Here is a 26,902-nt window from a genome sequence, read left to right on the forward strand (position 1 = left end):
AACTTCGTTTAATGCTAAGAGTATATTTTCAGAAAGACTAAACATATTGTTGCTACAGCTAAGAATGCCAATAGCAAACTTGGGAGAGTCTGCTCTTACATAAAGCAGACCTGGTATCTGACGTCATTATGTAGTTCATGTACAAACATACAAGTAAATAAGTAAAGCCTTGATCTTGGGTATATTCACATACTTCCAGTAGACATTGGTAAGTACAAAGCAGTTAATCCTGTTTTGTTAGAAATAATATCATTTTAGTTTTAGTATCTAAGACAGATGCCAGCATTTCACTCCGAACAGATGGTAATTCCATCTAATAGTGCAGCTCTGTATTAGTAAGGTCTGTTGTGTATACAAACAGTAATAAACACTAGGTAAGGATCAAAATAAATTTTAATTGTTGACATTAAATCCTGGCAGCATAGTTCGGAGGCTGCAATATTCCTTTTTCAAGTCTGTCAAATTTACTAATGCTGCAAAAGCTTTTCTGAAAGCTGCCAGATCTCAGTTCCAATAAAAACAGATTTGCACACTACCAGTGATGGTCTTCAAGCAGGATACCTGCTTCTACACACAGAAATAACTCTGCAGGAAGGACACAGAATTAGTGATCTTATCCAAAGAATGACCTGCTCTCGTGGGTTATCTTTTGATGCATCTGAAGAACCAAATATTAAAGTAAGAAGTCAGTATAGCTGGACACTTAAAGTGCCTGCTTGTAATCTTAGCTCTGAGCTACAGAGTTCAAAGCCAGCCTGAGCAGAGGAGTCCATGAGACTCTTATCTCCAATTCACTAGCCTACAGCCAGAAGTAGATGTGTGGCTCAAATGGCAGAGTACTAGCCTTTAGAGAAAAAGCTAAGCAAGAATGTGAGGCCCTGAGTTCAAATTGTAGTAATGTCATACATGCACAAACAGACACACAAACACACACACACACACACACATCCCAAAATAAATAAATAAATAATAAATAAATAAAAAAATAACATAAAAAAAGACATTCGTGTATATACTACCTACATTCGGGGGGAGGGCACAGTTTTATCACAGTCCCTCTCTTCTCATACTAAGTACTGATATCCCATGAAATTCTTTTATGCTAGTTTCCAAAGCGGGCTTTCCTAAGCTTCTCCGAAAGTGATAATATTCTTTAAAAATTTTTTCTTTTGCCTCTTCTCAAAGGTTTCTCTGACAACTCCTGCTACCAGCCCCAGTGTTTTCCCTAGACTTGCTGGGAATCAAGTATGCCAGCCTGCTCCTGTTTGGTGCTCATAAGGCGTCTATCTATCTAATATTACAAGGAGTAACCTCTATTCATCAGGACGAGCTGCCAGGCTTAAAAAAAATACAATTTAAATAACAACACCCATTTGGCATTCAGGTGACTGTTCAATAAGAAACATGCTTTGCAATCATATTTCTTTAAAAAACAGGATGTATTTTTTTTAATCATGAAAAATATATTGCTCCCACCATATGGGCCAACCAACGACTCACCAACCGATTTAAGATGCAGCATATTGAGCTGACCATATGTTACAGTGCTGTTGTATGGCTGAGTGATTCATGCCCGTCACATTCTAGTATATCAATTAAAGCTCCTTGAAGTCTACATGATTTGTGTGTCTGTTATTAAACCCTGCTAATTCATCCCACTTACACATCTGTTATAAATCTCTAGCAGTGCTGCATGATTCATGGCAATCTGTGGGTATGCTACAGCAAATTCTTCTCCTTGTAATTAACAGTAAATTGTTTTACTGCCATGCAATGAATTTTTCAGTTATATTGCAGATGAACTCCTAAATGAGCGGTCCTTTCCTAAGAACTGACTTATATCATTAGGCAATTAAAAAGTATTGCTCTGAACCAAAAGCTTTTAATCAAGGGAAATACAACTTCAACACTGCTGAAGAGCCATGGAAATTCGACATGATATTTACAAGTATAAAATAATTTCTGTTGAAAGAACAAAAATATATACACACACACACACAAACAAACAAAAAATAAACCTTCAGTGTACTGAGGATTTCACGGCTTCTACAACATAGAACTACATCCCGTAAACACTTGCTGAGACAAGTTTTTGGGTTTTTTTCACAGATACTGTTTATCTTAGAAGTTACTTGAGTCATCTGTCACTGCCGGATTTCTCAGGCTACTTTACACTTCTCTAATTGTAAAATGCTCCCTTTATTCTTGGAATAAATAATTGGATAATTAGCCAAGTTGAATCATCAGAGGATTCCGGTGCCGTTCAAGTGTTCTTGTCAAAAGGTGAAGCAAATTCATTTCAGCTCATCTCTGCGGTTCGTCCAAGTGGTTTTTGATTTTTTTTTTAATTCTTCTCTGTCTTGGCATCAGCCTCAGATTCAGGAGTCCATACATCAAGTCAGTAGTTTAACAACAAATGGAATTAAATTCAAAGAAGGGAAACTAATTGAAGGACAGCAATGCAAGTGTTTGGTAATGTGCTTTTTTAAAATGGCATGCCACATTTGCATGATAATTTTCCTTTTTAGCATGGAGCAGAAAGTGACTAGCTTAATAAGGGATTATTCAAGACAGGATAGAACAAAATGCATTCTTAACAAAGAACAAAGATTGTATTATGAAACAAAACCAGGCAACCTCCAAGAAGTAACTGGATGATTGGTTTACGCATTATGAATAAAAAGGCAGAAAAATATTTGTATTCGTATTCACTAATGACTATATATACAAGATTGTTGTAATTAAAATTATAAATTAATATATTAAGAGTGCTTGTTTAATCACTCTGGGTCCAATTCACTAGGAAAAGACTTATGTACCTGCATGCAAAACAATGTTTGCTTGCAACCTTGGAGCTGGCTGACTCTACATTTCACTTCAGATTCCGAGAAAACAGCTTCATGCAATGCTCTTGATTTACTGAACAGAAGCTGGGAACTTCAGACCTTGTAATATGGAGGCCCATTTATGGAAGATAAAAGAAATACCGGGATTTCCCTTCAGGAATGGATCTTCAATAGGATATTCTTAAAGAAACATTTAAACTGGATTCAATTTGTAAGCCATGGGAAAACACAACTTTCTCAAATCAAAGGATCCATCTTGTCAAGTTCCACAAGGACTCAACAGCTATGCGCACATGACTATAAAATATGCATATGGATCTATAAAAGGGTGCTTACAGAAATGAACTCCAAGAAATGGAAGCAAGACGTTTCCATTGTACTGTCTGTGGTTCTCCTCCTCCTCCTCCTCTTCTTCTTCTTCTTCCTCCTGCTCCTCCTCCTCCTCCTGCTCCTCCTCCTCCTCCTGCTCCTCCTCCTCCTCCTCCTCCTCCTCCTCCTCCTCTTCTTCTTCTTCTTCCTCTTCTTCTTCTTCTTCTTCTTCTTCTTCTTCTTCTTCTTCTTCTTCTTCTTCTTCTTCTTCTTCTTCTTCTTCTTCCTCCTCCTCCTCCTTCTCCTTCTCTTCCTCCTTCTTTTCCTTCTCCTTCTTCTTCTTCCTCTCCCTCTCTTCCTCCTCCTCCTTCCTCCTCCTCATCCTTCTTTCTCCCTCCTTCCCCACTCCCTCTGCCTCCTCCTCCTCCTTTCTTTTTGCTTTGGTTTATTACCTTCTGTCCTTGTTTTTCATTCCTGTACCATTTGTCCTGTATAAAGGTTTATCTGATTTGGGGAGAGGAAAGGGAAGCACAGAAAATGTGGGACAAAGGGCAAATCAATTCAACAGTGAAACTCACTAAAGAAAATGCTGCAAATGAACTATTCAACTTTGAGGGAGAGGATGGGAAGGGAAAAACTGGGAGAGAATGAGGGGGTGACATTGTTCACATTACCTGATTCCTGTCCTTAGCCCCTCTGTACACCACTTTTACAATAACATTATTTTTTTGAAGGGGTAACCTTGCTAGGTGCTGATATCTCACACCTGTAATCCTAGGTACTCAGAAAGCTGAAATTTGAGGATTGCAGTTCAAAGCCAGTTGAGGCAGGGAAGTCTGTGAGACTCTTAGCTCAAATTAACCACTAGAAAACTGAAAATGGTGCTATGGCTGGAAGTGGTACAGCACTAGCCTTGAGTGATAGAGTTCTAGCACTGGGCCCTGAGTTCAAGCCTCATGACCAACAAAAACAAAATAAAACAATTAATAATAATAATAATAATAATAATAATATAAGGACTTTGTTTAAGAGTCTAACAACACAATATTCCCACAAGACTCAAAACAACCCCCAAGCCACCAATAACACTGACATAAGAATTTACAATAGGGAGACAAGTAGATTTGTAGGAAAACTAGTTCTATGATGCTCACAAGCACTAAAACCTAACAGAAAAACAGTGTAATACTCAGTATGTAATGTACCCATTCTAACCATATGAGGAAGAAAATCACCTCCAAGTAAAAAAGAGTAAATAATGAGTCTCAAAGTTTTCAGTGAACCACCCAGACAAAACTTTATGTGTACCTTTTGAGTTCTGTAACTAAGACTGGAAAAGAAGCATCATTCTCATGACTCCCTGCTTGGGAAAAGCAAAACATCACTTCAGATGTGTGATGCTTCTTTCTTTCAAAAATTTCAAATGTCTATTAGACATCTTTCATCTGTAATAAGATCATGTCACTGTACTTTACTTCAGAATTGCATTTCCTATGAATCTATTATTTACAGCGGGAATACGTTCCTTCCAAATTGAAGTATTGTCAGTACACATTAACAGTACAGAAAAGATCACAAGAAAGAAACTCAACTTCTAGTCTTTTTGTAAAACCAATGTAACTGTTCATAAGTATTGATCTTTTTTTTTTTTTAAGAAATCAAGTGGGTTTTGTTAGTTTTACTCCCTTGTACTTCCAATGGTCAGGGGTGTCCTGAAGCCTGTATGCCTTCCTCCAAAAAATAATGTGATTTGTATAAAGGCACAGGTACATAGAGTACTCTAGTCCATGTGGGCCACAGAAATTCTGTATTAGTTGTTTTATGTCACTACAATGAAATAATAAACCGAGACAACTTCAGGGAAAGAATTTCTTATTTTGGCTCATAATCTCAGAGCATTTGGTTTAAAGTCACTTTGCCTTGTGTCCTGGGGCAGAACTTCAAGATGGCAGAGGTATGTGAAGGAAGAGGCTATTCATGTTGCTCCTGTCAGGAAGCAGAGAAAAGGCAGAATACAAGAAGAGACAAAACAAGCTAGAGCCACACTCAGATCTACTTTCCCCAACTTTTTATCTTCTTTGGAGGGATTAATCCACTGACTAAATTATAGCACTCAGAATTTAGTTACTTCCCAAAAGTTGGCAACCAAACCTCCAATACAGGAAGACATTTCCTTTTCACACTATGGAAAACTCATTAGTGCAACCCACTATAATTAATAGTAGTGTAGGCATTGTCATTGATACTTACCTTCTATAGATATTTATCGTCCTTTCTATCTCTGGAATCCATCTAGTGTCTAAGGTCAGACCTGCCCCTCTTCAGTTCTTTTCATTATAGTGTCTTTGGGAAAACAGATTAGAGCCTCAGGAGGAAAATGTCTGCTCACTGCTAGTAAACATGGCATGTGATCATGTGATGGCTCACTGTGGCATGCAGCTCAGAGGAGGCAACACTTGCAAGGGTGTGCTGCTATTTCAAATGTCACTGAAGTATGTCATCAACAGGTTAGAATAGATGGATAACACACTTCAAAACAGTAGAAAAACAGTGAGTAGAAATGACAGGGAGTTATTTTAAATTAATTTCTGCAGTAGGTACAGCACTGTGTTTGAACTCAAGGCCTCACAGTGGCTGGGCTGACTACGCTCCCTCTTAAGCCACATCTTCATTCTTGATATTTTTGCTGGTTACTTTGTGGATGAATAGTGTCTAGCAAAGTTTACTGCACTGACTAGTGTCAGATCTTGAGCCTCAATATTTCTGCCTCCAAATTACCTAGGAATACTATATTATACTATTATATTATATTGCTCAGCTAAGAAATTCCTCCTTTAAAAGAGTATCCAAAGGGGGCATGAACTTGCCTGAGTGACAGAAATTCTAATCCCACTGAAAGTATCAGCTAGAGGTTAGACACACACTGGGATGAGTGTTACTAAGACTACATTCATTTTTATCCATTTTTGTGTTTAAAAAAAAACAAGGAGGATAACAGTCAGCATCAGAAATGGAGAAACAGAGAATAAAAAGTAGTAAGTCACATAGAAAATCTATCAGATAACAAGGTGAAATAGTGTAAAAATACGAGATAACCAAGGGACATATGCTTAATTGGTTATTTGAAATAGGAAAGGGTAGGGGGGAAATCAAGTTGTGCGGGGGGAGAGGGAGGGAAATGGGGACCATGACATAAGAAAGGGTATCAATATTTGTGAAGTAATGTACCTTCTATCTGGTGAATATAATGTAACCCTTCTATTAATTACAATAAAATATATAAAAAAATAAAATAACAAAAATTTATTCTCTCCCCCCCCCAAAAAAAGTAGTAAGTCAAAAGTAGAGATGTTTTGTGGGCATTTGTTTCTAAACTTATGTTTTTTGTTGTTGTTGTTAAGACTCACTTACCAGCTGCTAAAGTCTGTCCTGCCCCAGAAGTGCTGGTCACACAACCAACGGCATTGCAGAGGGAAACAGTAAAGTTATATATCATAAAAGGTTTCAATCCTTTTGCAATGTAAGACAGATCTTCTGGTTTAGCAGTGTGCAACAGCTACAAGGCAAATATAATATCAATAATCAAATAATACATAATCACTGCAAACAATACTACCTTAACAAAGTTCTGTGAGTTCAGACAGAAGGAATTATAGTCAACTTCTATTAGCAAAAGATTGTTTTTCCTTTCAAAGTGTTACAACAAGTCAGGATTTAATTGATAATAGTATAAGCACACTGTTTTATGAGGTAATAATCTACTTCCTGAAAGTGGATAAATGAGAAAAGCGAGTTATTGCCTCATAAAACAGCACGATGGTGTGGTTATTGTCACCAATAGTAGAGATAAAGATGGTGACGCTGTCATTGCTACTGTGAAAAAGTCCAGGGGAAACCATGAGGCTTGGCCCAAAGTAACCCAATGCAGCAATGCCACCTGCTATTTCATAGCATGAGAAGAGAGCTTGGCACTATTTTAATCATCATATCATTTTCTTGAAAGGAGACAAAAATAAATGGAAGAGGAGGGAAATCCCATGAAACATATTGTTGAATAGCCATAAGAGGTCAATTCTTAATTATCTTTCACATGCAAATGACCACATACAGATTCAATCAGTTACATTTTTTGACATATTCACTTTAGCCCATACTTTCAAATCAAAGTGGCAGATTTGAAGAGACAAGACTGAGAGAACTCTTTAGTTCATAAACAAACAAATCTGTGAATTTGTTTCATGATTATACAAAGAATTGATCTAAAGGAACCATGTAAATTTGCTTAGACTGATACAAATTATATTTAGGGGAAAATGTCATTAAAACAGAAAGTATAACACTAATCACAAATACAACATTTTTTCTTAGGGCCAGATGCTTTCTACATAATAATGTTTGTGTCAACAAAGGAACAGGATGATGTCATAAATGATCATGGTACCATAAGATTATAAAGGAGTTAAGAAATGTCTTTTTTTCAATATTTTTTATTGTAATTAATAAAAGGGTTACATGATATTTGCCAGAGAGAAGGTGCATTAATTCACATACATTGATACCCTTTCACATGTCGTGGTCACCATTTACCCTCCCCTCACCCCCCATCTTCGTTTTCCCCCCTTCCCTATCCAATTTCAAATAACCAAATACAAATATGTCCAATATATCAGATAACAAAGTGAGATACTGTGACAATATGATATGACCAAGGGACAGCAAAAGAGATGAGAGATAACATAGTACATTAAGGACAACAATCATTCATTATATGGCTTTTGTTTCAATATCCTGGAGGTCCTTTCAATTAGCTTCATACCATATGGCCTTATGTATCAAGGTTTTGCTCTATTGCAAATCTCTGCTAGTAGAGCCAAAGGTTTCTACTGATTATGACAAATGAGGGAAACCATTGAGCCTATGTTCCTTTGAGTCTGGCTTACTTCACTTAATATGATTTTTTCTAAGTCTTTCCATTTCCTAACAAATGGGATGATGTCGTTTTTCTGACAGCAGCATAGAATTCCATTGTGTACAAATACCACATCTTGTTGATCCACTCATCAACTGAGGGAAATCTGTGCTGGTTCCATATCTTTGCTATGGTAAATAATGCTGCAATGAACACCATTGTGCTAGTGGATTTAGTATGCCCTTGTTTCTGGACCATTGGTTAAATGCCAAGTAGTGGAATTGCTGGGTCATAGGGGAGTTCTGTTTAGTCTTTTGAGGAACCACCATACTGCTTTCCATAGTGGTGAATGAGGAAGTAAAACTATCCCTCTTTGCAGATGACATGATTCTGTATTTAAAGAATCCTGTAGACTCTACTCCCAAGCTCATTGAGCTGATTCACAACTTTGGAAGGGTAGCAGGCTATAAAATTAACCCTCAAAAATCAACTGCCTTCCTCTATGCCAACAGTGAGAGGAACGAGGCAACAATCAGGAAAGCAACTCCTTTTGCAATAGCCTCAAAGAAAATAAAGTATCTAGGAATTAGCTTAACTAAGAATGTAAAGGACCTTTTGGATGAAACTTTAAAACCCTGAAAAAGGAAATTAAAGCAGAACTAAGGAAATGGAAAAACCTCCCATGCTCCTGGATTGGAAGAATCAACATTGTGAAAATGACAATCTTGCCAAGGGCTATCTACAAATTCAACACAATACTCATCAATATCCCAATGGCATTCTTTAAAGAAATAGAAGAGGCAATCCAAAATTTCATATGGAATAATAAAAGACCCCGTATAGCAAAAACACTTCTTAGCAGAAAGAACAGTGCAGGAGGAATTTCAATACCAAACTTTAGACTCTATTACAGAGCTATAATTCTCAAAACAGCTTGGTACTGGCACAAGAACAGGACTGAAGACCAATGGAATAGAACTGAGGACCCAGATATTAAACCACAGACCTATGGCCACCTAATCTTTGACAAGGGAGCCAAAAAATAGAATGGAAGAAAGATAGCCTCTTCAACAAGTTGTGCTGGCAGAACTGGCTAAGCACCTGCAGAAAACTCAAGTTGGATCCTTCTTTGTCACCCTGCACTAGAATTAACTCCAAATGGATCAAAGACCTGGAAGTAAAAGCCGACACTCTGAAAACTTTACAAAAAGGAATAGGAGATACACTAGGCCTCCTTGGCACAGGTAGAAACTTTCTTAATAAGGACCAAGAATCACAACAAATCAGAGAAAGGCTGGATAAGTGGGACCGCATTAAACTGCAGAGCTTTTGTATGGCAAAGGACATAGCTAGCAAATTAATTAGGAAGCCTACAGAGTGGGAGAAGATCTTCACCAACCATACAGTGGACAAAGGCCTCATATCTAAAATATATCAACAGCTCAAAAAATTGAATCACTCCAAAACTAATCTCCAAAAAAACAACCATCCCATTAAAAGACTTAAAGAGAGTCTTCTCTGAGGAAGAAACAACAATGGCCTATAGACACATGAAGAAATGCTCAACATCTCTGGTCATAAAAACAACTTTAAGATTCCACCTCACTCCAGTTAGAATGGCCAGGATCAGGAAAACGAATAACAACTGATGCTGGAGGGGATGTGGCCAGGAGGGATCACTACTACACTGTTGGTGGGAGTGCAAACTCTTTCAACCACTATGGAAAGCAACAAATTTCTTTTATGTTTTAGTTGATGTGCAGCTAGAACTCAGGGCCTAGACACTGTCCGTGAGCTTTTTCACTTAAGGGTAGCACTCTACCACTTTGAGCCACAGCACCACTTCCAGTTTTCTGGTGATTAATTTGACCTAAGAATCTCACAGGACTTTCCTGCTCAGGCTGGTTTTGAATCAGAATCCCGAATAGCTGTGTGCCCAGAGAGGTATGAAATTCCTATCAATGAATGATTTCATAGTCATTGTACCATAGTACAAAGAATTGTGTGTTCAGGTGATGCTGGTGTAAATAAACCAAATTCCTTGCCTATGGTACACTTGGCACTCCAATTGCATTCAATACATTATATTTGAGAATTATTGCAAATAACTATATACAAATAATTTCTATAGCAAATAAAATGTTTTATGTTTATTCTATATTTTGTCATCATTTTAGAGTGGTATGTGGAGTGATTCATTCGTTTATTCCATATAAGTTAATGGAAGTGTATTTCTGTGATGTTTGTCCATTAAGGAAAAATTCTAACAACACATTTCCTACAACTTCTCCCTGTCATTAAATGATACATAACTATGGAATCCCAGAAAATAACTTTTCATCAATAAATGTGAAGTCTAGATCATTGCCAAGTTTAGTAACATTTAGCATGCTTTTTAAGATACTGTCCCATTAGTAGTATAATAATATTAGCATAATAATGCTTTGATAGGAGCACATTAACTAGGTCAAATAAGCAAGAAGCAAGCCGGGAGTTTGGCCTAGTGATAAAAGTGCTTGCCTAGCATGCACAAAGTCCCAGGTTTGATTCCTTAGTACCACATATATAGAAAAAAGCTGGAAGAAGTGCTGAGGCTCAAGTTGTATAGATCTAGCAATGAGAAAGTCCAAGGACAGAGCTCAGGCCCTGAGATCAAGCCCAGGACTGGCAAAAAAATAAGCAAGAAGCTATAGTGTGTATAGATCTTAATAAATAAAATACAAGCTGTGGAGAATGAGAGTATAACTTTGTAAGAAAAATGCACAATGTCTGGTAAACCTCGTTACATCTTCAAAGGAGTATAATCCTAAAGTGTATATACCACTTCTGATACTGTTCTATCTAAGTTACCCTCTAACATGGAAGGCTGCCATTTTTAATGTATACCCGTAGAGGGGAAAAAAAATTCTGTTCTAGATCCGTGTTTCTTTATGTAAAGAGCCTTGAGGTAGATCCTTAGTTCCTATAAAGACCATTTTGTTTTCCAAGATTATTACATATATCCAATCAATTAGTTCTTAGACAGAGTAAAGTCTCAGTATGTATTCTAATTATTATTCTCATTATTTCTTGATGGAACATGACTTATCAGAAGACAATACGTCAAGATTACATCAAATTCTTGATCATATTCATTATATTCACGACTCATTTGAATCATTATTTGTAACTGTTGTCATAAGCTATGATAAGCTATATGCTTCAGAAATTGTTTCAAAGGAAATTTCGAAATGTTCAAAGTACATGTACAAGATTATATTATTTATACTTCCCAAATAATACAATAGAAATACATAATAGACTATGAACTGGTTAAACACACTATTGTAAATCCAATATATGTGTGTATATGTAAGTTTGTACACATTTAACGTCTTGTAAAATACTTAAGAGGAAAGAGAAAGCCTAATGCCATAAAAGTACATCAACTTTTCTTCAGTTTGTACTTATACTAAAATTAGGGATATAGAGATCTTTGCATCTATAATATGTTGGAAAGAAAATACCACATTTAATGAGTACACTGGGAGAATTCTGACACAAAATTGTATATACAGTCAGAAAGTGTTAAATTGAGTTGTAATTCAGTCCTGGAAGAATATCAGTTAAAAATGACATTACCTGAGTAAAGAACACTGGAATCACTTGTTGAGGTGATTGTGTAGAAATCATAGTGATATTAAAGCTCACAACTTTTCCTCTTGTGACATTGTCTGCTGGTTTCTCCCAGGATATATTGAGAGAGTGGGATGAGATGGGAAAGACCAAAGGAGCAGCCACAAATACAGGAACTAGTGGGAGAAAAATGACATTGTCAAAATAGTATGTGTGGCCCCTAGAAATTATCAGACTCACTTATTCTAGTTTCTGAAACACTCTGTTCTTTATAAAATTCTCATTTGAATCAAACTGAAGAATATAATGGTACATGGAAAAGATGAGATGCCCGTTTTCTATTTTATAAGCTAATTTTCACTTGCAAAATTAGAAAACATCTCTGATGGGAATTTTTTGGTAGGCAAAAAGATACCTAGTAGATAATTGGGCAGAAAGCCATAGGTATTCTGAATATTTGAATGAAATCACAAAAACAGAACATGTCTTAGTCCACAAAGTTCAGACAGATGCCTAATGACATACTAGATTTCTCATAAGGAAAATATTTCACTAAGCCAAACCAATATGTGCTCAGCAGCAAGAATGAAAATTTAGCTATACTTATAGAGGTGAATCTAAAATGTCCTAAATAACACCAAAGAATCCTTAAATTATTTGCAAAGTTTTGACTGATGGGTCCAAGGTTCATACACATTACACATTTCCCTCCTGGTATCCTTGAGATCTTAATATGGGTTTTAAATGTGCTAACCAAAGGTATATTATCATTGCACTTTCATTAGCTAGTGACCCATAAGATTATGAGGGTCCAGCATGGCAGTTTCTCCCATTACTTTTCCTTTCTGACCTTGAGTTTCCCCTTCCAGGACGCCATGGCTCATCACTTGTGCTTATCGTGGCACTATTATTTGTCCAAGATGGCTGGTACCCATTATGAGATGCTAAAACACAGTGTACATTTTTATTCATGAAATGATTCCCTTGGACATCAACCTTAGCTACCCTCATCCTATGTAGCTCCAATAGATCAAATTTAGATCAGGTTATATAGGTTTTCTTCAGCTAACTGTAGATTCAAAGCAGAACAAAAAATGCATTCCCCTTTTTAAATATGCTAATGAAATCTGAAACTTTCTTCATGTAAAGAATAAGATTAGAAATAACTCTTTGATTTAATGAAGGTCTCACAGGAAAACTAACACTTGCAACCTCTTTCCTTACCATAATGTTAACTGCTTATAAGAAATCTTGTGAATTATATAGATTTCAATGTCGTGCTTTTTGTCATTAGGTGAAAACTGCTACTTATGCTGGTGGAAAGGAAAAATGAAAACAGAGTTGTAAAATTGGTGTCAGATCTTTTTTACTAAGGATAAACTGTGATGTACATAGAACAAGATGTGGTGACTAGTCAAAATGTTTCAACAAGGGAAGCGAGCTGCTATTTGAGGAAAGTATTCTTTTTTTAAAAAAATTGTATTTTATTGTCAGGGTGATGTATAGAACGGTTTCAGTTATATTCATCAGGTAGTGGATACATTTACTTCTTGATTTTTGATACCCTTTCCATGCTTTTCCCCCACTTACCCTCCCCCACTCCTCCCAATCGTTTCAGTATCCCTTTCCTTTCCCTATACAATATACCAGGTACCAAAGTCAGATACAAGAGTAGAACTATAGTTAAGCCCTCCCTCAAATGACTTCCTATTTAAAACACTTCTTCTCTCGCCCAAAACTCACGATAAATACTTTCTGATATTGGGTTTCTTATGCAATCAACTCATTAGATTGTCTCTTTTTGGCCCATACAAGTTGATAATTCTTGCTGCCCAAAATGTACCATTTCAGCTCTGTGGACTTTAATTTCAGGCCACACTTTCATTTAGGGTCTTTTAGTTTTGTGTCTATATGTATTTTTTTAGGGGGTGACCCTTGGGATTTAAGCTCACATTGGCTAAGGAGATGTTCTACTGGTGCAGAGTTGTATTGTTTTCTAAGTAGCATTCAAATCTTTACCTGATTCTCCGGTTCTTTCTGTGATCCAGGCAGAAGACACACCACCAGCCATATTCAAAGCTAAGACCCTAAACTCATACGCAGTGTAGGGCTCCAAGCCAGAGATGAATGCCGTCCTATGAGGAGGTTGTGGTGTATTTTCCTTAGCTGAGCTTGTGAATTTCATTAGCTTGTCCTCATGGTGAGGATTGAACCAGCCATTGCTCTGAAATACTCGTCTTTCTTCAGTAGATCCCAGTCTCCTCATGTATAATTCGTATCTTATAATTATTCCTAGAAAAGTTCAACCGTTAGCTGAGGTAATTCAAAGAATCCATCATTTGGGTGGGACAAGACCAGGTTATCCAGAATGGTGATGTTTTATGATTCTAAACAGATCACTTGCCATTTTATAGTTAAATAATTGAGATACAGCCATTCAGTAACTGGCTGCTAAGTTCTTTTTGTTTCAGTGTTTTTTATTTAAGAAGTGGGTACAGTTGCTAAACTTTATTATGTCCATTTATGTGTACAGTGCATCTTAATCAGGTCATCCTTCCCATCATTCTCTCTACCTGCCCCTCCCCTCAACCAGTCACATCATTTGGCACTGCCATTCTCACATACATGCATTGAGTATTATGACTCTTTATCCACTGTTCCCATTGCCATTCATCTACTACATCCCACCAAATCTCCAAATGATCTAAACATATCAGCACCTTGATTTTAATTTTCTTAAAATGTCCATTGATAGTTTAAAGGCCTTGCAGCATGGAATTTCATTCCTGCATATACTCTACTTGAATCTGCTTGGCCAGATTTATGTATATCCCCCTATGTGTTTCATGGGAGGTTGCAATTAGTTCTAAGATCCAATGTATGCCTTTGTCTTTCTGGGCCTGGCTTACTTCACTCAATATGATAAACTATTACCTAGAAGGTTGTAGGAAATACCATTCAAGGCATATTCTTATTTAAAAATAAAATAAATAGTGTACAAATACAAAGTAGCTATATTGTATCATAGTAAAACCAAATGATTATCAGAAGGTGCAGCTACAATTTCTTTTTTTCTTTTTTTTCCATATATTTTTTATTGTAATTAATAGAAGGGTTACATTATATTCACCAGATGGAAGGTGCATTACTTCACATACATTGATACCCTTTCTCATGTCTTGATCCCCATTTCCCTTCTCCCCACCCCCACCCCTCATCTTGTTTTCCCCCCTTTCCTATCCAATTTCAAATAACCAAATACACATATATCCAATATATCAGATAACAAAGTGAAATACTGTAACAATATGAGATAACCAAGGGACAGCAAAAGAGATGAGAGATAACATAGTACATTAAGGACAACAATCACTCATTATATGGCTTTTGTTTCTATATCCTAGAGGTCCTTTCATTTAGCTTCATACTGTATGGCCTTATGTATCTAGGTTTTGCTCTATTGCAAATCTCTGCTAGAAGAGTCCAAAGTTTCTATTGATTATGGCAAATGAGGGAAACCATTGAGCCTATGTTCCTTTGAGTCTTGCTTACTTTAGAAAGAACAACATCTCCCCATTTGTAAGGAAATGGAAAGACTTAGAAAAAATCATACAGCTACAATTTCTACTAAGGATGGCTAATTCTGTTTGGGAGTCTGAACATTCTACTTCTAATTTGTTTACTGTCAAACCTGGGACTTTTAAGTTAATATATTAGCATGCATAGGGTACTTAGTTTTTATCTAGTTTTACCAAGTAACTTAAATAAAGATTCTGCCATATTATGTGCATGATATAAATTACTAAAACATTATCCATGTATGTCTGCCTTATATAACCAAAGGGTTCAATTGTACAAATACAAAATTAACTTAATGGAGTCTAGCCTAGATACATATTTTTGTATTATTTTATATCTATTGCTTGCTTAAAAGAGAAAATTTGCTGCTTCTGGGTGCCCTAACTTGTGACACAGTCAAATATAATGCATTTCATAAGTGAGCTTCCAATTATAAACACCCTTCGTGTTATGGCAGATGTCATTAAGAGCAAAGATAATATTAGCCTTTTAAGAGGCAATTTAATTGAAGGGAATTTGTTATTAGATTAGAAAAATATGCCCTCATTTCACTAACCATTTGAAATAGAATTTCCCATCTTTGGAAATTATTTTACCATTACAATATCATACAATTATATAAACAAGTGCTTCGCCATATCCTATATGTGCCATTCCACATGCTTAGATCCTTGTTCACTAACAAGGATCTAGGTGACCTAGGCCTTGAACTCTTACCATTCGGTTCCATGGGTGGAGTCCACTCTGCATGGAGTTCTGTGGAACTGATTTTCTGTATCTTGGGTGGACTCAGTTTTCTAGGAGGAGCCTGTGCCGTGGTCACTGTGATGGGCAAGCTGTATAAACAGCCCCCGCTGGTGCATGCCTGCACAGAAACATTGTACTGGCTGAAGGGAACCAGATTCCAGATGGTGGCTGAGGTTTCCTGACCTTCATATGGAGCACATGGCTGAAAACTAGTCAGAGGAGCACAGGACAAAATGTATTTCTCTATAGGACCAGAATGATTGGAAAGTGCATTCCAGGTAAATGATACAAAATTGGAGTTAACCGGTATGATGTAAGTTAGGTTCAAGTGTCCCTCTGGGACCCCAGGCTTTGTCTGATAAATGACAGCCATACTCCTTGTTGAGCCATGGACGCTGGTGGTCTTAATATCATATGAATATGAGGTATATGGTGACAAGGAAGTGTCTGTAAAGTATAGGATACCTGAAATTAAAAGGAAAAAAATGAAGACAATGAAAATCCACAAATTGGGGGACATTTCTAATCCTCTCGCTCTTATTTAGTCACATTACCTATATCAATTCAAGCAACCATATCTATGTTTGACATTTTTGAAAGAAAGATGTAAAAAATACTAATTACTTTTTTTATTGTATGATGGAAGAAACGTGTCATTAGCAGTGAAGACATTTAGAAGTCTGTTTTAATTTTTGTCTTGCTTCTTGCAGTGTCCTTTTGATAGAAGATGTAACAAGAAATTACATCTAATTCTACTTCTTTTATAAAACTTTTTTATAAAATGCTAATACACTAAACCAAGTGTTAACAAGCTAGTGCCAAGTATTAGGTCTGTCAGCTGGCCACTGCTATGACTACAGAATACTTGTTGTTTATAGTTGCTATGTCTTGAAGTTGCTTGTTATCAGCAATGGAGAATTTATACACTGTAGATAAACAAGGTTCCTATGCATTAGGACAGAGAAAATAAGATAGAAAGATGAAGTTATAAAACACAAAAGAGAGAGAATTGCTGGGCTCTGGTGACTCATATATGTAATCTTAGACACTCAGGAGACTGAGATCTGAGTATTGTAGCTTGAAACCAGCTAGGGCAAGAAAATCCATGAGATTCTTATCTCCAAAGAATCACCCAAAAACCCAAAGTAGAATTGGGCTCAAGTGGTAGAGTAATAGCCTTGAGTAAATAATCAGATGACAAGTGTTTAGACCCAGAATTTAAGGCGCATATGGCACAGAGAAAGACACACATACATCACAGAGAGAGAGAGAGAGAGAGAGAGAGAGAGAGAGAGAGAGAGAGAGAGAGAGAAAGAGAGAGAGAGACAGAGAGAGAGAGACAGAGAGAGAGAGACAGAGAGAGAGAGACAGAGAGAGAGAGACAGAGAGAGAGAGACAGAGGGAGAGAGAGAGACAGAGAGAGAGACAGAGAGACAGAGAGAGAGAGACAGAGAGAGAGAGAGACAGAGACAGAGAGAGAGACAGAGAGAAAGACAGAGAGAGAGATAGATATATACTTGGGGTATCCCCATTCTGTGGGAAAGCAAACATATAGAAGTGAGAAGTAGTATACCAGAAAAGAAAGAGAGGCAGTGTAGAATAGTGCAGGGTAAATAGTGCAGTGGTCAAAGTTCATTGTATGATTTGGTGGTTAATTGGATATTTGAGACTTAGGGACTTTCCTATCAATGATGGCTTCAAACCAGGATTCTCAGATCCCAGACTCTTGATTAGCCTTCTTCCCAGAGGAATGCCAGAAGGGCTGCCAGTTTCCCTAACAGGATTATGTATGTAAATATTACATCTTCACATGAAAGTCTTATCCTTATTTATGTGTATGCCATATCATAGTGAGACATTTAGCATCTGATTTTACTCAGTGGGGTATGTTGGCATTGTGATTGGGAAGGTCATGTCGAGAGCCACTGACTGTATCTCCATTGTAATCTTCCATTGCTGTGTCACGATTACCCTTCACCCATTGAAAGGGCCAAAGATTGGCTATGAGATATGGTGGGATGATCTCCAAATGTTCTCAGCTCTATCAAATACCTGGAGGAAGATAGAATTGTGGAATGCTGAGGACCTGACCAAGCAAAGAATGAACACTGGTTATTAGTTTCAACTGAAATTAATGCCATTAGAATGCTAAGGGCTGAGACAAGCTCATGTTTCACAAATGAGCAAGAATCCTCAGAAGGAACTATTACCAAGAGCCAGAGGGAAGCTGCCTTTCCTAAATGTCATCAGTGATGGTGGTTAAAGGAAAGGAATAATGGAGGCCTAACAAAAGGAAATATTTTTTTTAGTGATTTGTGCTTTCATCACTTTATTACATTTTTCACCACAAATGCTCCATAGAAGTATGTATTGCATGAATATCATATTAGGGGCCGATCACACAAATTCTTTCAACAATCTACACAAGGAAAGTTTAAAATGAAGAATGATTATAAGGATGAAAACGCTAAAAAGCAAATAGGAGTAGAAAAGAGAGGGAACACTCACTACCCTAGATTCCAAAGAAGAGATGCATTCAGAAAAGATCTCTAGGATAAGATTGGTAATGCTTCAATTGTGACTCATGGCGATGTTAAAGTCTAGTTAGGTGTAACTGCAAAATACTAGCTTAACTCTCTTCTCCACTTCTGAAAGCCTAGGAAGATACAAATCAACTAATTTTGGGGGAAATCTTTAAATATTTAAAAAAAATAATTGTTCAAAAGCTTTGACCTTATTCCACCATTACAAGAGTCTTATTACTTGTAAACAATTGCTTGAAAATTTTGAAGATTTTAATGTACTGTCACACTAGGGTTTTAGAATAGGAACTACTATTCTAGAGAACCCCATTGTACCCCAGGCCAGCTAGGAAAAGTTTCTATTCTAAGAAAGAATTCTGTAATAGTCTCAGCCAACTAATCAAAGTTGCTTAGAAGACAACACTATTAATTTTCTTTGAAAAGTTCAATGATTCTCCACTTATAATGCTTAATGCCTTTATTTAACCCAGAGATTTGTGCTCATTCAGCTGCATACAAATAGTATTTCCCTTTCATATTATACACACTGGCAATGCAATGGAATTGGAGTAATAAACATGAAAGTATTATTAGAATGATATAAAGTTCTGACAGTGTTAACCAATAGTTCTTACTGTTCAAATGCCACCCAGCAGATAATTCTCACCTCATTAATTACGATTGTCAAGAAATGCCAAAAGAGGAATATTTTCAATAAAAAATAAGGATTTAAAAAACAGAATCTTGTTTAATAGGATTATATAAATGCCTGATTAGTGAATGAATATGCATTTATTCTGCAAGAAACTGTTACTGGGACTATATATTAGTGCAATCACAAAATAATCTAGGGTATTTTATTTAAAAATAATGTTACATAAAATAGATCACAATACATAACTATAGAAAACAGGGAGAGTGTTGCATACTGATAGCTCTAAGTTTAACTTTGTTATTGAATCATACAGAGTGGGAAACAGAGCAATGATTATTGTCAGTCTTAGAATAATTCAACCAGTAGTACTATCAACTTCAAAAACATTTTTGATATTTTTATGACTCCTCTCTTTCTTTACCACAAAAGTTTAAGTTTCAGGACACCTGGATCATGCTGATTTTTGGAAGAAAAGGAACATTTTAGTAGCAGGTTTTGAGGATGCTTTGCCAGCATGGCAGATGTAGACAGATGTTCAGTTCCCTTTGCAATCTGTATCATGAAGTTCAGAGTTTCCATTAACTTCAAAGAAGACTTAAAACATGAAAGAAACATTAGAGTTTAGAGAAAATGGTAAATAAAATACATTAGATATAGACCATGTGAAATTCAATTCAATTAACAGGTTCAAAATGTAATCTACCAATATGATAAGACACTAAATTAGATGCTACACAGCTTTGAAGTCAAACAGAAAAAATATTAAAACATGTTGTTCTCCTGTCCATTTCAAAGAAGGATATAGAGCATAAGTGTAGCTTTAAATGATTTTCAAAACTATTAATATGTGTTAATCAAGAATTTGGAAACAGGTGTACTCAAGCACAAAATGGAAATGAATTCGAATTGTTCTTCCAAGATTTTCTGGACTAATTAAAAATATAGTTTGAAAGTAAAGAGGACTAGAAGCAAAATTCAGAGTAGATAAAAGTTGGGAGCATAAAGTTTGGTATTTCTTCATTCTATCTTTAGGAAAGTTACGAGTTAAACATCCAAGTGTTTGATAAAAACAATAGGATCCTTCTAGTCTGATTTTTATTAGTTAATTTAAAAGCTTTCATACAGGTAACAGATATGGAGATGTCTTCCTGGCTTATTCATATGCTTCTTCTCTCAATGGGATCATCATGTCTCCTGTATGAACATTTAATAATCACTGTTTGCCATATAGTAAGTATTTGCTATTGTACTTCTCTGGTTTTTAATGAGATTCATAATTCTCTCTCTCCTCTAAATCCTCCATGCTAAATAGAGAAAAACACAATCCTCAGCATCAAATCTTGAAACTCACTGTATGGATAATGATCCTCCGTTGTGTATATTTCATGTCCATCCCTGAATAAATTGTACAAAAGCCAATAGGCATTTGGAGAATCAGGTGGATTCCAGGAGAGACCAATGGCAGAAGAACTTTGAACTTCTCCTCTGGGTGGAGGTTGCTGGAATGGAGCTAAATTACAATGGAGAGGACATTCATCAGCAAAGTAATCAATATGTGTATAAGAAAACCAAAGTGAGATTCACAGGAAAGAGGTCTTTCTGATTCAGGTTTACTTTATCAACATGACATGTGGCTTACCAAGACGTTAATAAACAAAGGTTATGCACCATGAGTTCTCTTAAAGAAAGCTTTTATCTGTAAGAATGAAATAAATTTGTAGGTCAAAGCAGCTGACATAAATACTGTTGGGGAAACCATAGTAAGCATGCACAAAGCACTGTTGTGACTTTATTCTTTCGAGAAATGATCCAAGGATGCATGACACTTATTTTGTATTTAATATTTGACACAATATTGAAGCTTGAAAGTTAGGAAGCATATTTCTTGGATTTTTGAAAGGAAGTTTTCTATGACATTAATATACTGCTTTGTCTTGCTTCATAGTAGACAGTGTAAAGAACAATGCTTTCCATTAAAAATAGGCATAGATGTTACCTAATCTAAGTATTGTCAGTTAACTATTTGAATATACTATCTGAGTATATAGTTATTCTGCTTTATATTCTTTTCAATTAATTGTTCTTTTTCAGATGTAACATAACTGCTGTTATGCATGTAAAAAACATTTATCTCACAACTTCAGTGACAGTTTGTCTGTTATAAAAATATATAGAAACATTGTACTTTTTCTACTATAAAAGTCTCTCTAAGAAGACTCTTTTAAGTTTAAAGAGTGAGCTTTATTTTTCCCAGAATACACAAAGGAGAAAAACAACATCTGAATACTTTTAAGGTCAATCAACCACCAAGATGCATAATCCCCACCCATTTAGAGAAACAGAACTAATCAGACTTTCTCATTGAATGAAATGTCAAGGGTACAGGTTGCTGTCTTATCTTACTTTTTAAGCCATTAATAGTTTCATTAAGATTTTTTAAATTCATGTAAAGAAGTGAATCCATCAACTATTATCAGTGTTTTATATATAATATTTTCAGCCACTTGGTGATTCATTCAAAGTCTCTTGAGGAAAGAGAAATTACATTCAAGTTAATAAAAGAACATTTTCAAAAGGATGGACAAGGAGGGAGAGTATAATATTATGACTATACTCCATCTGTCTGAGGGCTGTGAGCTTAAAGCCAGCCTTAGATGAATGTAACTAAATGTAAAAAGCAGAATAATGTCTATTTCCAGAGTTATAGGAGAAGAAAATGTATGTGCATGCCACAGTTTCTGTGTATATAGATGTATGAATATGTGCATGTACATAAAATGTGCACATATGCATATTGCATGTTTATGCATATATACATATTGTGTGAACATTCTCATATATGCATATGTATATATAGATCTGTGAGATGTACACATAAACATTTGTTTATAATATACCAATGAACAGAGAATAGATACATGTTTATACATATATTAAATGTTCAGTAAATATCCTCTTTTGTATCCATTATCAATATTTGTAAGAAAGCCTTCTTATTGATTACTTTTGAAGAGTTCTACAGGATTTTGGGGGCAGAAGCATTTCCCTGTAAATAATGCTTACTACGGGAAAATTGCATGTTTATCTTAACAACTTCATGAGAAAATGATCATATATCTATATACAATGTGTAACTTTTTAAAAAAGTACAATGCCAGAGAAACCCAAGAAACTAGGTAAGCATGGAAGGAAGAATGAGCAGAAATAACATGTGGATTTATTTACTTGCTTTCTCGAGTACACAGAGAAAGTTCAAAACCCACATGATGTCATAAGTAATAGCAACGATTCAGACATCTAAATATTTCAGTGATAGTCTCCTTAGGCAAAATAAAAGCAGCATGAACTTATAATCAGTAATCTTGGAAATGATAGGTAAGAGTATCTAGCAATGAGAAGGACTAGTGAGTGATCAGGACTTGATCCTGCTCACCAGCTGACTGGATAGAAATAGGGGGAAAATAGGAATATTGGACACTGTTTTGCAAGTGAAGGTGTTCAGACATCTCATATTTCCTTTGTCTTCTGTACAAGATCCCAGCTGGATGACCATTATAGTCCCATTCTGTGGCGTGTATGTCCTGAGTCTCAACCATCGTTTCTACAACTGTCACTTTACATTCCAGAAAATGAGTGGTGAAGCAAGGCCTAAGGGCACAGGAAGAGGTGATCATGAAATAACAGCTTATAATTCCATGGTTGACCAAGGAAAATCATGTATAAAAGTCTTCTTCAGATGAAATTTTAAAAATAAATCAATAGAACCTCCTAGCATATATTTTCAAATAAAAAGGAAATCGAGGTCTTCTGGTTATAGCAATGGTTTGTGAAAATCTGAGAAAAATTAGAATATTTCTAGGAGCCTATAATCAACTCAAGAAAAATGAGGGGTAGAAAGAAAAATGATAATGGTAGAGTTCTTGAGTAAGAAGCAGCAGAAACCAGAGTTGTTATAAAGCAGTAGAATTGACTAGTAAACCAGCCTTGGTACCAGAAAGGGCTGGCTTGATTTGGGCTTAGGGACAAAAATTCAAAGCCTTTTACAGCCAACAGTGGTAGACTCAATTGGGAATAATGCAGAAAATGTACAGATTTACTAATCCAAGGATGGAGTAAGTGGTGGCTGAGCATAGAATTAATTGAGTAGTCCCAGATCTGAGCATCATGGACTATCTGCATTCCTCAGATCTCTGGCTCACTTGAAAATAGGACCTCTGTGGAGGAAAGCTATGGAAATTTAAAAAAATGTAAGAACCAAGGAAAACAAAACTAGCTCTGACTCTGAATGTCTTTCCAAACCATACACATATTGATTGACTGAACCTTTAAGTTTTCCTCAAGTCTGGGAATATTTCAGCACAAAGACTGCTGAAATCATTGCCTGATTCAGACATAGGGGTGACCCTAGGAAATTGGCTAGAAGTAAAAATGAAAATTTAAAACTGTATTTAGAGACAGCACAGCTGCACACACTTGTGGAGATAGCTTTTCATGGTTCAAATCTGTACAGATTACTAAAAATAATCTAATACATGTGTGCAACATAAAATTATAAGAAAATGAAAACATTTTGAGTCATATTAATAAATAATGATAGACAGAAATAGATTGTACTTATCCCCCAAAAATATTTAGGGGGAACTGTAGTTCAAGACTGGCTCCAGGAAAAATGCAAAAATGTAAAGCAGCATCAGAATAATAACTAAAGCAAAAAAAAAGGAGAAAAATACATAAAAGTGGGGGTTGACAGTGTGGCTCAAGTATTAGCAAGTGCAGAACTAATGTTTAATCTCCAGAACTGAAAAAGAAAGCAAAGGAGGAAGGGAGGGAGGGAAGGAAGGAAGGAGGGAAGGAGGAAATGAAGGAAGGAAGGAAGGAAGGGAGGGAGGAAGAGAGAGAGGCACGGAGGGAGGGAGGGAGGGAGGAAGACAGGGAGGGAAGTAGGGAAATAAGGAATTAATGAAAAGAATAAAGCAAAGAGAGAAAGCATATATACATACATGTGATGTTAGCCGCGGCTGAGTTCAGACAAAACATTATAGGACAAACTGGAAATTACTCACTGGACAGGATGTAAAGTCAACACTCTTTTGTTCCTATTTTATTCTAGGTCTCCTATCAGGTAAAATTGACTATATCACCTTGAAATAATGAAACCAATATTGTTAAGAAAGAAGTAGCTTTCCCAGTAGAGCAACTTATTGTCAAGGACAGTCTAACTACTTTATGTAAATTCAATTCTTGTACACTGTGGAAATTATATTCTAGGATTCTACTTTGATCCTGCACCCCCACCACTCACAGATGATTCTTCTGAATGAAATGGTTGTCTATGATCCCTGAAGAGATAGAAAATAACAGCCGTTACAGTGCTACAGTTCTCAACCTATGGGAAATGTTACCAGGAGGCATTTTCATGTGAGGAAAATACATTTTTGACATCTATTGGACAAATATTAGCCTGAGGTAGTTCACAGTTTCAACAATGGATAACACCATGTATCTTTCAATCACATCATGTTTGCGAAGCAGGCTGCTCCTGCTGGCTGTTGCTAGGATAAAGAACAACTAACTGTTGTGTGAAAACAGCTAGCACAGGAAAAAAGGCAGGTCTTCTACATTTATCCAAACCAATACTTCCCTATAGTGCTATGATTCAAGCCCCTTTGACAGCAGGGACCTTTTAATTTTTTATTTATCTATTTTATTTTATTGAAAGATTTCTGTAACAACCCAGTAATCCTATCTATTAAGGAAGTAAAAATTTGGAGGATCACAGTTTAAGACTGGCCCAAGCAGGAAAAAAAAAAAGAATTCACAAGTCTCCCTGTGAACTGGAGAACAAGAAATAGTGGCATGTGCATGTCAACCCAGGTTGGATTGGGTAAGAAAAAAAAAGACCTATCTCAAGAGGGGAAAATGACTGAAGCAATAGTTAAGGAGAAAAAATTAATAATGCTTCACGAATGCTATGATGATAGTGAGCTTTTAAATTTATAGCTGGAAGTTCTTTCCCATCGAGACCCAAAGAAGTAGCATTATAGAATTGCAATCAGTTAAAAGATTGTAAGTTTCAAAGATTATAAAATCAAGAGGAACTTACTCAGAGGAAGAAACATTAGGAATATGAAATCCTTTTCTTTATTTTTATTATCACACACCAGAAATATTTGCAAAGACCAAAAATGTTTTACTCAAAGAAGGAAAGACAAAAGTAATACTCCACGAAACAGAACAAATTATCCACTTACAGAACAAAATCTATGGGGAAGCTACCAACATTTTCACCCCAAACTAGTTAAAAGCAGTAGTATGATGTATGCTCTGTGTAAAGTTGTGGCAATTGTATCAGATATGATAATCTAGACCTCACAACCCAAAAGGATTATCCCAGAATTTGAAGTATACATCAATCAATCAACCAATCAATCTTGTAGAGAATAATTAAATGACAAATATTCTTTAAATGGACAACAAAAACCCAATTTATGTTTAGGCTCTATTTATGCCCAAAGACAATGGTGATCACTCCATTCCAAGGAATACAGAGAGGTACAGTTTTTCTTACATTGACACCCAGACAGACTGATGGATTGTTAGAGAAGCCCTACAGGTATAATATCTATGTGTTCTCGTTCTTTAGCTTCACCCTGCTTTCTACTACCACAAAATCAAGAACCGAGTATCAAAATCAACAATCAAGTATCCTGTGATCTTTCTCTTCCTCAGACTGTGGATAGAAGAAACCAGACATATTAGCTTGGCATGGTCTAATACGATATGTGGTTTTCTTAGAGTTGAGATTCATGACTGTGTCAGGAAAGACACCCCAGTAGAATATGCTTGGCATTGTACAGTGCACAGCACTCCTCATCACATACCTCAAATTAATTTTGAAGGGACTAGGGCCAAGGTAAGGAAACATGAGCTTAAAGTCAACACAGAAAAACCATTAATGTGCAAGGAAATTACAGAATTTCAGATGACCTTGAGAGGACAATAGGAGGCACAGGATATAAGTGAGATGTCAAAAGACAATTGTAATTTTTTTTTTGCTTGGAGAAAGTAAAACTGCAAATGGGAAAGATGTCTCATTGGTCAAGAAAATTTAAAGTACAAAGAAATGAATGGCAGTATATGGTGAAAAATAATGGCAGTAATAATTACTATTATAAACAAGGAATAACCAATAATAGAATGATAGTCACAGAATTCAGGCCCTAGAAAAATATAAAACTCACAAAAAATAAGGAAAATGTTCCATTTGTCATATAAAATTGTCTTGAATTTCTTTGTGGGAAGGTGACAAATAGATTTTTAAAGATAGATACTTTGCATTCTGGGAAATCCCTTAGTCTTGTAAGAGCCTAGGAAATTGTTTTGTGTGCTTGTGTCAGTACTAGGGCTTGGAACTCTTGCTTGGCTTTGTCACTCAAAATTGGTGCCACTTGAGCCACAACTTTACTTCTAGCCTTTTGTTGGCTAATTGGAGCTAAGAATCTCACAGACTTTTCTGCCCAGGCTAGCTTGGAACTGTGATTCTCAGATCTTAGCCTCCTAAATAGCTAAGATAACTGAGGTGTGCCACTAGCATTCAATTTGATACCACCAGTGATTTTATTTTCTCTAGGAAATAATTATAAGTATCCCATTACAAACACAAACATTTGATCACTTACTATTATTTGATCAATGAAAAACTAAAGTTTGCTAGTAATTT

The 26,902-nt window shown here is 36.1% G+C and overlaps 1 protein-coding gene across 1 annotated transcript in view; it reads right to left on the bottom strand.

Moving 5' to 3' along the window:
* Positions 1-26,902, bottom strand: part of LOC150039010 (usherin-like) — a gene marked incomplete at its 5' end in the record, with an annotated part of 572,498 nt that overhangs the window by 449,102 nt on the left and 96,494 nt on the right. Inside the window, 5 exons of the mRNA XM_090328110.1 lie at positions 6,567-6,711; positions 11,686-11,855; positions 13,699-13,971; positions 15,976-16,470; positions 20,534-20,692. Coding sequence (XP_090184236.1) covers positions 6,567-6,711; positions 11,686-11,855; positions 13,699-13,971; positions 15,976-16,470; positions 20,534-20,692 — 1,242 coding nt within the window. The remainder of the gene's footprint in view (positions 1-6,566; positions 6,712-11,685; positions 11,856-13,698; positions 13,972-15,975; positions 16,471-20,533; positions 20,693-26,902) is intronic.

The sequence above is a fragment of the Megascapheus bottae genome, unplaced genomic scaffold (assembly GCF_031878675.1).
Source record: "Megascapheus bottae isolate mThoBot1 unplaced genomic scaffold, mThoBot2.hap1 H_1, whole genome shotgun sequence".
NCBI lineage: Eukaryota > Metazoa > Chordata > Mammalia > Rodentia > Geomyidae > Megascapheus > Megascapheus bottae.